Source organism: Scardinius erythrophthalmus, assembly GCF_964197995.2.
Source record: "Scardinius erythrophthalmus genome assembly, chromosome: 11".
Taxonomy (NCBI): Eukaryota; Metazoa; Chordata; class Actinopteri; order Cypriniformes; family Leuciscidae; genus Scardinius; species Scardinius erythrophthalmus.
Genome location: NC_138231.1, coordinates 39,787,784 through 39,801,920, shown reverse-complemented (window position 1 = coordinate 39,801,920; position 14,137 = coordinate 39,787,784). Strand labels below are relative to the sequence as shown.

The 14,137-nt window shown below is 39.9% G+C and overlaps 1 protein-coding gene across 1 annotated transcript in view; it reads right to left on the bottom strand.

The window, feature by feature from the left end:
* LOC308698426 (myelin transcription factor 1-like protein) overlaps positions 1–14,137 on the bottom strand; it is a gene marked incomplete at its 5' end in the record, with an annotated part of 69,851 nt that overhangs the window by 16,291 nt on the left and 39,423 nt on the right. The window contains 4 exons of the mRNA XM_081378486.1: positions 1,801–1,891; positions 2,557–2,688; positions 5,732–6,757; positions 9,042–9,505. Coding sequence (XP_081234612.1) covers positions 1,801–1,891; positions 2,557–2,688; positions 5,732–6,757; positions 9,042–9,505 — 1,713 coding nt within the window. The remainder of the gene's footprint in view (positions 1–1,800; positions 1,892–2,556; positions 2,689–5,731; positions 6,758–9,041; positions 9,506–14,137) is intronic.

The following is a 14,137-nucleotide window of genomic DNA, read 5'->3' as shown; positions in this document are numbered from 1 at the left end:
CACACACACACACACACACACACACACACACACACACACACAAACACACACACACACACACACACACACACAAACACAAACACACGTGCACACACTCTCAAACGCGCGCACATGCCCTAGCAGATAGCAGAAGTTGAAGAACAAAGTGAGATATGAGGGAATGTATAATACCAGCATATGGAGACGAGTCTGTCAGAGAGAATAGTCCGCTTTTTATGACATTCTCTGAATACAGACTTCCAACGTGTTTGCAAAATCCTGGTATGCGTGTGTGGGGTACATGGGGATATTTATGTATGAATTATGCATTTCATGTGGCCTAGTTCTATAGTATGAAGGCAAAGCTTTGCAGATATCTGCTGGGCATTTCTGGCTGGCTGGCTTCAGAAAGCTCCTCACAGCGAGATACCGCAGTCATTTCAGAGAGACACACTACAGCAAACTGAGCTTCAGAACATCCAGCTACGCTCCCTTGCTCTCCTTTTTTCTCCTTTCTCACTCGCACTCCTTCTCCCTTGTTGTTTCTTCCTCTCATTACTCTCTCTATCTCCGTCTCCGTTTGTTTTTTCTCACACTTTTCTGTCATCTCTCTCTCTCTGTAATCCTTTGTATGGTTGGAAACTGTCTTCTTATCGTCTGCAATTTTCTTATTGTCTTCGGGTAATACGGAAACCATTCAGTCACTCTCAAAATATAAAAAATAAACAAATGAGACAAAACAAAAAAACACAAGCTCTGCAATTTCAGAAACACATAAAGCGTATAAGCACAGGGTACTTGTGCATTTACAGGAATGGAATTTTAAGGGGGAAAAAAGTGAGTGAGTGGTGACTGACAGATAGAAGGACGACTGTCACTATGCTGAGTTGCCATGACAACCATGCAATGAGGAATGTGTAGACAAACCATATGTAATGTACAAGGTTGTTATATTCCCCTATTATACATTTTGTTTTCTTCAGTTCAACCCTTCTAATAATGTGTGTGTGAGTGTGTGTGTCCCATAGGAGCTGTTCCATATAACATGGCCTGCAGCGACTTCGGGTGGAGACTGCATCTGTCTGAATGTACACCATGTGCACATGGAGGCACATCTTAACTGCATAAGTGTTGTACTGTATGTGTGGAGCTCTCATTCTTAAGAAAATTCAGATTTGGAAAGGCCAAATTCTCCGTTTCATCTTGTAATTGTAAAAACATTATAACATTACAGTTTTATAACAAACCAAAAAAAATTATATATTCAATTATATATAATACTTCTAGATTAGAATTATATACAGTATCAATAAGTTATTTATTTTATGAATTTTTAGAAGCATTCAAATTTACATTTAATCGTTTAGCAAACGCTTTTATCCAAAGCGACTTACAAATGAAGAGAGCATAAATGTGTAACAAACAGCTTCTAATACATACATAATTGTATATTAGAATTATGTACAGTGTCAGTTAAATAGAATTAAATAAATATGATATATTAGCTTATTTTATTAATTGTAGAGGCTTTTTTGTAGGTTTCAAAAGTTCACCATGTCCCTCCTTCCAGATGGGAATTTTATTCCTGAATCTCCAGTCTGCATGTCAAAATGCCAATGTGCAAATAAAATATTTGAGCCTGGAGCTATGTGTTTCTATCATCCAGTCAAGCTCAGCACAACACAAACAAGTCAGTCCCTCTTCTCCTTCCTGAAAGCAAGGCTCCATCTAAATCCCTGTATAAAATGTGTAAAAAGACTGGAACATCAGTCCCCACAGTGCCGCCAGTTTCTTCTCTCCACGTCCCTTCCAGCCACTCACCTGCGGTGGGAGTTCCTGTTGCTATTTACATGGCCGCGTCCCGAGCAGCCAGGCGTGGGGCACTTTAGAACATTCTCATACATAGCAAGAACTTGGACAAACAGAGAGGAGAGGGCGAGAGAAGGTTAGGAGGATCCAGAGTGAGTATGAAAGCCTTGTGTTCCATTAAGCTGAACGGGCTCAGTGACAACAGCATGCACATGCTCCTAAGAAACGTTCCAGCTGATATCAGTTAATCATAAAGTTAATCACCATATGGTGAAAGAAGATTCTAGGCATGCAATGTGTTAATGGCATGCACGTTGTGTGAAAGCATTGGCATTAGAGGAAAAATAAATCTCTCTTCAATAATAGCAGATTTATTTTTGGTGAACTGAATGAGTCTAGCCATTAGGTTGTCTATGACACATCCTGCAGCTCTACGTCTCTGGGCCTGCAGCAAACTGACTGTGACATGATCCTCATCCAATTAGAGGTGTGACTAAAGGTAGGGATGAAAAATCTGCTTTGCGTCCAAGAGATCAGAGCAGCCATATTGAGAAAACAGGCTAAAATTACACAATCACCATTCAGAAAAGCAAAGGTTGTTTGTATGAGAAAGAGCGCCACCGCTTTGGGTGGAGGAGGAAATGCACTCGTATGCATTACAGAAATGCTAGAAAAGAGAGGTAAAACATGCCCACAGCACAGACAGCACGTAGCAAACACGCACGGGGACGTTTATCAAGTGCAAACGGCCATCTGAATTCGGCTTACTTTCTGGTGGCACGCGGTCTTTGTGGGGGCAGCCGGACAAGCTCCGATGGTGTGGATACAGCCCCGTGACATGGCCCGTGCCATCGCAACCTGGGGTCGGACACTTGCTTTCTTTTTTCTCTCCCCTTGAGTCTGCAAGCAAAGACGGTTATTGGCATATCCTGTTACAGGCACAGTAAGCAAATCCCATTAACCTGCTGGATTCCTTGTGATAACAGTTATGCTCCTGTTACAGCTATGTTCAAACATCACTGTCTGTTTGCTGTTTGCTTTGAAATTGGACACTGGAAAGATATAGCCTGAATGAGACTTGCGGCTGAAAGGAGGGACAGTGATGCACGAGACCAGTGTTCTCGAAAAAAATCGAAATTTATGAATTGACTGCCCTGATTTGAATCAGAATGACAGAATTTACTGGATTGTAATTAAATTAATCCACCTGTCACAGCACAGAGGAATTTCTTAAGTCAGACAATAAAACAAAGAGTTACATCATTCATTTCAATGAATTTTGTCTATTTATTCTCAGCAGAATTTAGAATATGAAGAATAACTGAAGCAATACTTCGCTAAACTAAGTTCAATATTGTCAAAATAAATATTTAACATTAGAATTTTGCTGTACATTTTGCAGGACAAAATATCCACATTATTACAGATAACTTAATAGAAAATAAATGAAGAGTTTAGATGCAAAAGCCTCTAAGTGCCATCTGAAATTTTCTTCTAGAATGATCATTTTTATCAAGCTCGAATATTTAAGTTCAATAATTTCACTTAAATGGCAATGCAAATGACCTATTAATTGTCATTTAAGTGAAATTACTTAACTTAAATATAAAAGCTTTATAAAAATGATCATTCTAGAGGAAAATTTCAGATGGCACTTAGAGGCTTTGCATCTGAACTCTTCAAATATTCTCTTTAAAATCGGAATGTATTAACAATTCTAGATATATTTGCAACTAATTATATATAATATAATATAATATAATATAATATAATATAATATAATATAATATAATATAATATAATATAATATAATATAATATAATATCAGCCCTTACAACATGCATACATACAGTATGTGTGGGTGATTATCATAACAATCTCAACCATCCTAAATGGTTATATAAAGATGGAATATACAATTGTACACAGAGAAAAAAGAGCTGATTTTACACTCATTATTTTTATGTTCATCTTTCACTGGTTCTGGTTCGCGGTGTGCGTAGTCTCTACCATGAGACTAAAAAGGGAAAACCAGCAAATGATAGCAGAGAACCATCATAGCACCCATTGGCTGATCAATAAAGTTGTGAATACAATACATGCATTCTCTGTTGTTCAAATCGGTTTAGCTAAGAGAACACATTTGTAATATACTTCCCTCTTTTATTAGACAAAAATAACTGCTGTAAAACTCCACAAGCATGCAATAATAACGCACCCTGTCAGTCAGAACAGTGAGATCACTCGACGTGTTTAATAACGACGCTCCAATAATTAGAGCCAAGAATAGTTTCTGGAGACGAGGTGTGAAATCGTGGTGTAATTCTATAATTACACGACCCTCTGACTTGCTGTGGTCGTGCACTGAAAACAACAGCAAACTGCGATAGGAAGCACAGAGACACTATCTTTAATGGAAAACAGAGAGCAAATTGAGCAAATGGGAGGTAATGAAACATATGAAGAAGCGCCTTCAGAGCGGAGACAAATGATGAACCTTTTGAAATACTAGATAGGAAGAGCAGTTAGGTTGGGTAACTACGGGTAATCTGAGGATCCTCAATAACATAACCACTGTTTGTTAAATGCCTCTGTAGTTTCTGATTGCTAATATCTGCATATATCAGAGAAGATGGCTCACTCCAAAAAGTAGTGGGTGTGAATTGGGAAGGATTTGTGGTAATAAACCATGTATGGAATCCTAGGGATGAGATTTGCTTTCCAAACAGGCCATGCAGATTGCCATTACTCATGCCTGACAAGGTAAGTCTCTGATGTTACCATGTCAACCTATTTTAGCAACATAAGCTGTTGTCATTATGGAAGTTGCTACCAGAGAGACCTGGATGTTTAAAACAAGCCCCAAAAATGTTTCTGTCTCACCAAAGTGACCCCATAGTCATCAATGTCATTGGCGCAGTGTGTGACGGAATGTTAAGTGACCCAAGACACTGGAGAACAAATGCTGCAACAGCTTTCAGGATGAGAAAATTATTTTCATATTCAAAAGATCACTGTTTGTGCAAATACGCTCATTTATGGAAACAAATACACTTTCAATCGGAATAAAAAATAAATCTGTAAAGTGTAAAAAAAATTCACAATGGAATATGTCTCACATTTATGAGAAATAAACTTGCATTGTGAGATTATATCACAAATAGGAAAAATATTGTGAGATTGTGAGATATGAACCTGGCTCCACAGACAGGGTTTAGATTAAGCCAGGATTAGGGTTTAGTTCAATTAGGACATTTAAATAGCCTTAGAAAAAAACATTACTGGTGTGCATCTTGAGACAAAACAATGGTACACATATTTTAAGATAAGTCAGTGTAAGATGCCTTCAGTTTAAACAGTTAAAATATGCATTTTAGTCTGGGACTAGGTTTAAGCCTTGTTTGTGAAAATGAGGGATGAAGTCGAATTGTGAGATATATCACAATTAGGAGATATAAAGTTGCAAATATGAGATATAAGGTCACATTGTGAGATTTAAAGTCACAATTACCAGGAATAAAGAAATAAAAAAAGGAAATACTGACTTTATATCTAACAATTGTGAGAAAATGTTTAAAATAAGAAATAAAAGGTCACACTGGAATATATAAAGTCACATCAAGAAGTATAATATCACAATTAGGAGAAATAAAGCCACAATTAGGAGAAATAAAGGCGCAATCTTGAGATATGAAGCCACATTGTGAGATGTATAGTTGCAATTGTGAGATATAATGTCATATTGTGAGATTTAAAGGTACAATTACCAGAAAAAATCTTACAGTTGTGACTTTATTTCTCAGTTATTTGCCAGAAATTACCAGAATAACCATTTTTATTTGTTTCCTCAGTAGCAGAATATGGCTTCCAAATTAATGAAGGGGACCTAGCTACTGAAATCTCTGCAGAAATGCAAAAATCTAATTAGAAGTTTTATTTTTACCTTTAGGGTAATATGCTCTTTTTGCGCCATCGTGATGGAGTCGGGCCTTGCGTTCTTCTGCACTGCTGCTCTGCCTTGGGCTGTGCTCTCCATGAAGGCGCTGATTGTCCCTCCGAGCCACCATCTGTTCTGATGCCATTCTGTCTCGCATAACCTTGGCACGCTCGGATTCCAGAGCAATGGCCTTTTCCAGCAGGGACAGGTTGCCTTTAGTCATGTCGAAAGCTTCATCTGATCGTTCGGAAGCCACTGACGTAGTGTCCTCATCCCCTTCCTGAGCGCAGCTAGATGGGTAGCCTCTTGAAGCGGGGCTGAGCTGCTCCTCCAGTTTCATCAGATTGACCATGTCTGAGTAGTTCCTCTCAAGGGGTCTGTGCTGGTCCATCTGGCAACTGTCATACCTGGGCATGTGATGCATTGGAGGCTGATGTGGATGCAGATGCTGCTGCTCAACATGGTGCAGCATGGCCTGGTGACCTTGGTGCTCCATCATGGGCCGCTCGGACGTTTGGGTCTCGCTAAGTTTACGAGCCAAGTCGAAGCACTGGTTTCGTAGACACTCCAGGCTACTGAGACACACTTCCTCCTCGCTCTCCTCAGGGTGGCCCCGTCCGTTAGCGTGGCCAGCTGGGCAAGTATCCCCAGACCCGCCGTCCGCGTACCCCTCGTCGGGAAGCACGGCCCCGTGTCCCTGGGCCAGAAGCTTCAGGGAGTCCACGGTCTCACGTACCACATCGCTATTCACGTCGACACTCAACTCTCCCTTATGGCCTCCTTGTTCGCTCCCATCATCCTCGTCCTCGTCGTCATCCTCGCCCGCGCTGTTGGAGGAATTGCTGTTCATCTCTGACTCAGTCATGGCCTGGTAGGCGGCATCCTCTGCGATTTTACCCAGGTTGAGGAGGGACTTGGCCACAAGCTCATCATAATTCTCATACTCCTCATTGTTCATGCTGTTGTTATTATTATTGTCCTTCTCAACTATTTGATTGGATTTTGATTGTCCACCACAGGAATAATTGTCGTCTGTGGACAAAGGAGAACAATACATGGAATTTGCTTGAAGATTTGTAGACATTTTCTAAACCGCTCCAAAAATACACCCTCGAATACGTCGCGCACTAGGGCCTTTCGATTTATTTCAGAAGCAAGCGGCTTGTGCGGCAAGATAAATTCACAAACGAAATGTCAGTCCTCTCTATAATCTGAAGCCGCCTGAACACTATCATTATGAAAATGTAACGTCTCATGAGTGATAGCATTGATGCAGCAAATCTAAGACAAATGTCATGCCAGGGTTTCACGTATAGCTCGATGACACAGGTGCAAATTGATTTAAATAATCAAATGCAGTTTAGTAAGATGGTAACTGCCACTATGCCGCAATATATTTGAGTATTCCGGAAAAGAAACGGATGTATTTTAGAGAAACTGCAATATGGTAAGCTGTACTGTACATGAATCATCAGGCAGCCTTTTAAATGCTTCACAAGACATATGTATGTTTCATAACATGTAAGCAGCACAGGCTGCTCTGAAAGCCTCTCAGTTGTACTGAAAAGATTTTAGTGTTGCTAGTATTTGGGACAGAGGCGGATGAGACTGCAGGGATAAGCAGAGGATGAGGTGCTCTGTTTCTAGAGCCAGAAATATCCTCAGGAGGAGCCCATTTTCACCGGGGAGGGGTTGGGGGGGCTGGGTGAGTGTATTTGACACCTCCGGGACGGCGGCGTGCATGTGTGGAGGGGGGCCAAAGTTAATAACTCAGAGAGCCTCTTCTCTCTATTACTCTGGAAGCACTGTCACAAGCGATTGAGGACACCAGAGAATGAGGGTGAGACGCATACTAAGGAAGCAGTCACATCTGCTTTCCCTCAATTTCGTAAGGGGAGTTGGATTGTTCCTTGCTGTAAAATCCACATTAATTAGGATGGCGAGGGCCGGCCATTCTCTGCAGGGTGTATGTAGATTTCATTGTGATTCCGCAAATTACATATGCTGTATGACTTGAAACGAAAACAGGCAATTTAGGAAATAAAACATTGACTTTAATGACTGAATACTCTGTCAATTATACTCTGAAATGTTGGTTGACCTACAATAAGCTGCCCTTGATTCGTATTTCATGCAGCATTCTGTGTGCCAGAGCAACTACATGTCTTTCTGTAGATTCTAAACATTACATTTCCTAACGTTTTCCAGAATGTTCATATAACCAAGAAAAAAAAAAAATGGACATTTTGAACGTTTATGGGATTTTAAACACATTTTCATAACATAATGGGAACACTGCCAAACATTCTTAGAACATAAATGTGTTCCCTGGTCCTAGCTGGCAGGGAACATTCTGTATTGTTAAGATTCTCTTTAAAGGTCCCGTATTATGCCCCTTTTCACAAGATGTAAAATAAGTCTCTGATGTCCCCAGAGTGTGTATGTGAAGTTTCAGCTCAAAATACCCAACAGATCATTTTTTACAGCATGTTTAAATTGTCATTTTTTGGGGCTCAGAAAAACGCGCTGTTTTAGTGTGTGCCCTTTAAATGCAAATAAGCTGCTGCTGGACGACCCAGGGGGCGGAGCTTCATGAGCTCACGCTCAGTCTCTCAGGACAATTTCATCTCACGGAATGATGATAATATCAGAAACTCTCTGTAACGGTGTTCAGTTCGAGTCGGACAATAATGCCTACAGAGTCAGAGTGCTATATAGAGATGAAACAGGTATAGTTTAGTAGTTTAATTACGGTTATTATAACGTATTTGTCATCTGCTTGTATGTAGGCCTATCCATTATTTAATAGCCTACAAGTCTGCTGTCTGAATGATGATCAAACATATGAGTTTAATAAAGTTTATTGTACATCACACAAAAGATGAAGCGTCAGTTTTACTTCAGAAAATCACCGTAAGAGCTGAGTAAACACAGTAAGTTATTAGAAGTGCGCAAGTACATAAACGAATTTCGGTAGAGTTGAGGGAGCATTCCTGTGGGCGGAGGTTAGTCAAAAAACGGTTTTAATGACGTCATTAAAGAAGGAAGTAGAGGGATGTAGTCCAAACGGGCCGTTCGATGTAGGCGACTTCTGTTAAATAAAATATCTCGCTTGGCATTGAACTTTGAGCTTTATAATTTTACAGATATTATTTATACTCTAACAACAACATTACACACTAACTAAAGTTTGAAACATGGGATCACGAAGAATGGGACCTTTAAGTCATCAAAACTCTTTTAAGTTTCAATTCATGTTTTTCCATGGTTATACGAACATTCAGGACATGCAATAAATCAGACAACATCGGCTTACCTTGCTGATGACTCTGATTTTCATAGTATTCCTCTTCCTCTTCCTCGTGCTCATCTTCATCGTCCTCATCTTCGTCGTCTTCCTGCTCTTCATCATCCCCATCCTCCTCCACCACTTCCTCATCCTCTTCTACCTCTTCCTCCATTTGCTCTATCTCCTCTGCCTCCCCTCTCTCCACCTCTCCATCTTCCTCGTCCTCTTCTTCCTCTCCTGGTTCGTCATTGTCATCCGAGCACTCTTCTTCTTCATCATCCCCGTCCTCATCCCCTTCCTCCTCCTCTTCTTCCACTTCCTCGACTTCCTGTTCCCTCTCTTCTCCCTCCTCCATGGCCTCCGGCTCATAGCTTTCATACATGGCGGGCTCTCCATCAGCCATGGTTAGAAACGGACGGCGTTTGGAAGCTGGCTCCTGCAGAGGTTTCTCTTGGGTTTTCCTTTTCTTAGCCAAGGGGCATCCATACACACTGCACAACAAAAAGAAAACAAAAACCCAGAGAATTATGCGCAACAGTTCTGAAAAATTACCTTGAATGTGTGAAGAGTGTCTGTGCCAAAGCTCAGCCCTCAGAGATAAGAAGTATTAGAATTGTTTAAGACATAACAAAGCATTAATAACCACTGGCACATTTATTCATGTAAATGCGTGTGCTGCTTGAACTCTGGTCCCACAAGACAGTGCTATTCCTAAACCGCCAAGACTCGTTTATGAGACTCATCCTCCAAAATATAAACAAGGCAAAGCTCATTCTAGCCTTAGCCCTCAATTATACAAATCCCATAATAATCATTGGGTTTTTGAGAAATTCAATTTTAATTGCACTAAAACAGCATGTGCAAACCATATGTGGTTTGAATGTGGCATCCAATGAATCAATTATTTAGTCTTCATACAAAAAAGGTTTATAGGTGGTTTTATTTGTATTTTTTTACCAATATTGTGAGCTTTTGACTTATTCAATGATGTGATGATAATTATCTCTGATAATGTGTAAGTGCTGTAAACACTGTGTTGCTAAAGATAATCTGGCTTCCGACCTCTGCTAAAGCAAAAAAGCAAAAAAAATAATAATAATTTTTTTATCCCATCTATGGGATTTTTTGAACAGACCATAGAGAGTCTATTTTCAAAGAATATTTCTTGCTAATACTTTTATTCATTTAACCTTATCCTCGAGCTTCCTTTAAGTCATAACCTCAAACCTTCAGCTCAGTTAACAACTGGGAGTTGAGATTCACATCAGAGTGAGGCTTTGTAGATATAAACTGGGTTGCCTAGAATCAGAAAAGCACGTCATCACACACACTCTCACACATTCTGAATGACGAGAGGACAATAAAAAACGTGAGCTGTGTTTTTATAACCTGTTTTTGTGGCTCTTGCGCTTGGTCAGGGCTCAACGGACTGTGAAACGTCTGTTAGATTTAAATCCCTTTTGCAGGCAGTTATCTTCCTCATCCTCAGATTCTGCCTTAACGTGCACAAATCAGCACCAGCGGACCAAGGACTTCTGGCAATATGGATCTGTGCGTGACTTATAATATAATTGAAGAGGGGGCTGTGCCTTAAAAGATGACATGGAAACCAACCAGTGTTTAAAACAATAATATACCATACTTGTTACGCTTATTCACACTATAACAAAACATGTGGTTGGTATCAGTAACCATTTAATGTGTGTTTTTTACCTTCATTTATATAGCGCTTTTTACAATACAGATCGTTTCAAAGCAGATTTACAGTTATAATAGGAAATGTATGTAAATATTGTATTGGCTGTACAGCATATCTAGAAGAAAGTCATTGTCTAGCTTAAGTAAGTATTTGATTGATTCATTCCCGTTAACTTAGGGGCCGCTTACACAACACCGTTTTCAACTGTTCTGGCCATTTATTTACATGACAACGGTGTTTTGGTGGCCTAAGAACACAAACTTTGAAATAGGTTTCAAAGTGTACATTTTGTAAAACGAGTTTTGAAACCGATACCGTTATAATCTCCGTGTAAACTTCAAAAACGTGACTCTGTAAAAACGGTGACGGCATCCGTGAGAACAGGAATCATTTTGATAACGTTTTCATCTGTACAGAGGAAAAAAATCGTTGTAAAAAATCAGTATAAAAAAAAAACAAAAAACCTAAGTAATAAATAATATTTGACACTTTGATAATTTCCAAGTCAAACCCTAAATGTCAATACTTTAATAGCAATACGATTATAAGCAAAAGGTAAAAAATGATATTATTATAAAACATTACACATTTTACATTAAAAGCTATTTTTGCAAAGTGAATTGCTATATTACACCTATAATGGCCACAACTAAAGCACAACAAAACAAATGTGTTCTTTTAAAGTCATAATCATTAATTATGATTTCACTAACAACTGTGGTAGGCTAGGCACATTGTGTCCTAAAAATATGTGCACCATAAAATCACATTTTTTAACCTCATAACCCTACAATGCATCAGTCGGCCTGTTGGTGTGAGGTGCCCATTTTCTCTTTATTGTTTTATTGTTAAAGCAGGTGCTGGTTATAGAGCCTGCGCTTCTATGCGATGCCGTGTTGTGCGGGCAGGCAGCCAGCGTCGTCTGTGTGGGTGAGAGCATTTCGCGAACGACTTGGAATGACCTTGGACACCTTCGCGTTTCCCACTGGCAGGCCACGCCAATTAAAATTCCACAGGTAATTAAACCATATTTGAATACGGGAGCGGTGGAGGCAGGCTTTGAGTGGGACTAAGGTAATTACGGCCGAGAGAGAGAGAGAGAGAGAGAGAGAGACAGAGAGAGATATCTGCGAGCCTTTCAGAACTGCTGGGAGAAATAATGACTTCAGTCAGACAGCTCCTGGTGGACAAATCCTCTGATGAACTTGACTAATACCAGCAATGGCCAGAATATTAGCCCGGACCAGCTCCGTTTGATCATTTCCACAGCAGCCGTCATAATAATGGAGCAAATATTAGTCTCAAAGTGGAGGAATGATGAACGAAAATAATTTCTCCGTCTGTTTCTAAAAACAAGAGATTATTTTTTAATTAAAAGACTTCAAATAGCCGTTCTGTTACAATTAGCGACCGCAGATTAGCCAATAGAAATGCTCTTTGATTTAAATTGGCCTGAATACCAAGAATACACACGTGCCGTTCAGGCTGTGGTCGATTAGCCGCCTTGGCACCAGGTGTGTTGTTGCGGAGTAGAAACTTTTGGGCCGTGGAGGCGAATTCAGCAGCTACAGCTGGCTGTTCGTGTTGGACTCGCCATAGGAGCATGCGGCTGCTCTACGCTCCTACACTGCAGCATCCACAGGCATGCGTGGCAAGGCGCTGTCACCATGGTGATCTCCCCCTCAGGAGCAGACAGACAGAGTGAGAGAGAGATCAGTGATTCTGTGCCTGACAGACATCTCCCAGCTAACCTCCCTTCATTCTGCGCCCTCCCAAAAAGCAGAACAAAGGAGGTGCTGGTGTCGTGCATTCTGCAGGGCTCTTTCTGTCTCTGCGGCTCAGTTGCCTTCTCTGTCACTGCGGAGCCCGGTTCCCCCTCTGCCTAAAAACACAGCGCACAATCACACTACCACACATGCTGAGAGGCTGTTTGCGGTGATTATGTCCTTGGTGGTTCAATTTACCGGAGAGACTCGTGAAGTCTGACCCTGGAGTGAGGCTTTACATCTCGCCATGTTGTTCGGAGGCATAATGCTGCCATTCACACAGGTTCAGATCTACGTGAGATATCATATGGATGATAAAGAGATACAGTGAGGCGAGATTGGAAATTTACTGGGTGTTGACTGCAGGATTCATCCAGCGGGAAAAGCGGCTCGCTTAGTAATTATCAAGAGATCCTTTCTATCATAAGGCGTGTTACATGGGTTAAGATCGCATAGATGCACATCAGAAACTTGTGTAACAATGAGGTCTGTCACAAATGGCCAAGGGGTCTGCAGAGGGAAATGTCTGAATATGTATTTCGGAAGAATATTTCTATAAAAAAAAAATCTTCAAAGTATTATTTTAGATTCAAAACACAAAATATTTATGAATCTGACAAAAAAGAAAAGACACAACACTTATATTTATAACAGAAGTACACAGCAAGTAAACAGCTATTCACTATGAATCACTCATAAAGGTCAGTTTTTTTTCCTGAATGAATCAGGAAAGTTTTTAATGAATCAAATTAGTGAATTTACTTTAGAATAGAATAGAAACATATTATTCTTACTTTTTCTACCACTTAAAGGCAAAAATCATAAAGTAGTATGCTAGTATGCTTATCCGAGTTCAGTCAATCACTTGTTTTGCTCCTGAATGAATCAGTGTTACCGAAAAAATCGTTTGAATGAATGATTCAATGATGGAAGGAGACAGACTCAATGACTGATAATGATAGAAAGTTGCTGAATTTGGAACAGTATTCAAGTGTACTAATTTTACTATATTTTAATAACATTGTTAATGAACGAATCATTTGAATCAATGAATGAATGATTCAATGACTCGCTCATAAAGACAGCCGCTGAATTCAGAACCGCATTCCAGTACTTCCATTACTAATTTTTATCGTATCTTGAATGATTAAATGACTCACACACAAAGACAGTTACTTGGCGCCACCTACTGGTCTATCGATGTAACCTGCAGAAAGAGTCACTAGCTGTGTTCGAAATTGCCCCTATACCGTCATTAACTATTCCCTACTTTACTTTAATAATATAGTCCACTATATTATGGAGCGAATGACAACGAGTGAGTGAATTCGGACACTAAGTGTGCTGGAAGGGCTGCCGCTTTTGCATAGTATGTGCTTGCCGTTTAATAATAATTTAAACTTAGCAAACTGGTAGCTCCAATAGTAATGAAAAGATTTATATTGAACTCTGTCATGGAAACTAGCATGTATAAACCTTAATAAAACAATTTAATAATACATTAAAAAGGAATTTATACCTGTATTATATTACACTGTACCCACATTGGACCAGATGTTTGGAAAATGAATGGATGGATGATTCAGCTGTGGGCACCATCTTCAGGAATTCATTCAGCACAACCCTCACAGTGCATTATGGGTATTCTCTAGCCGTTG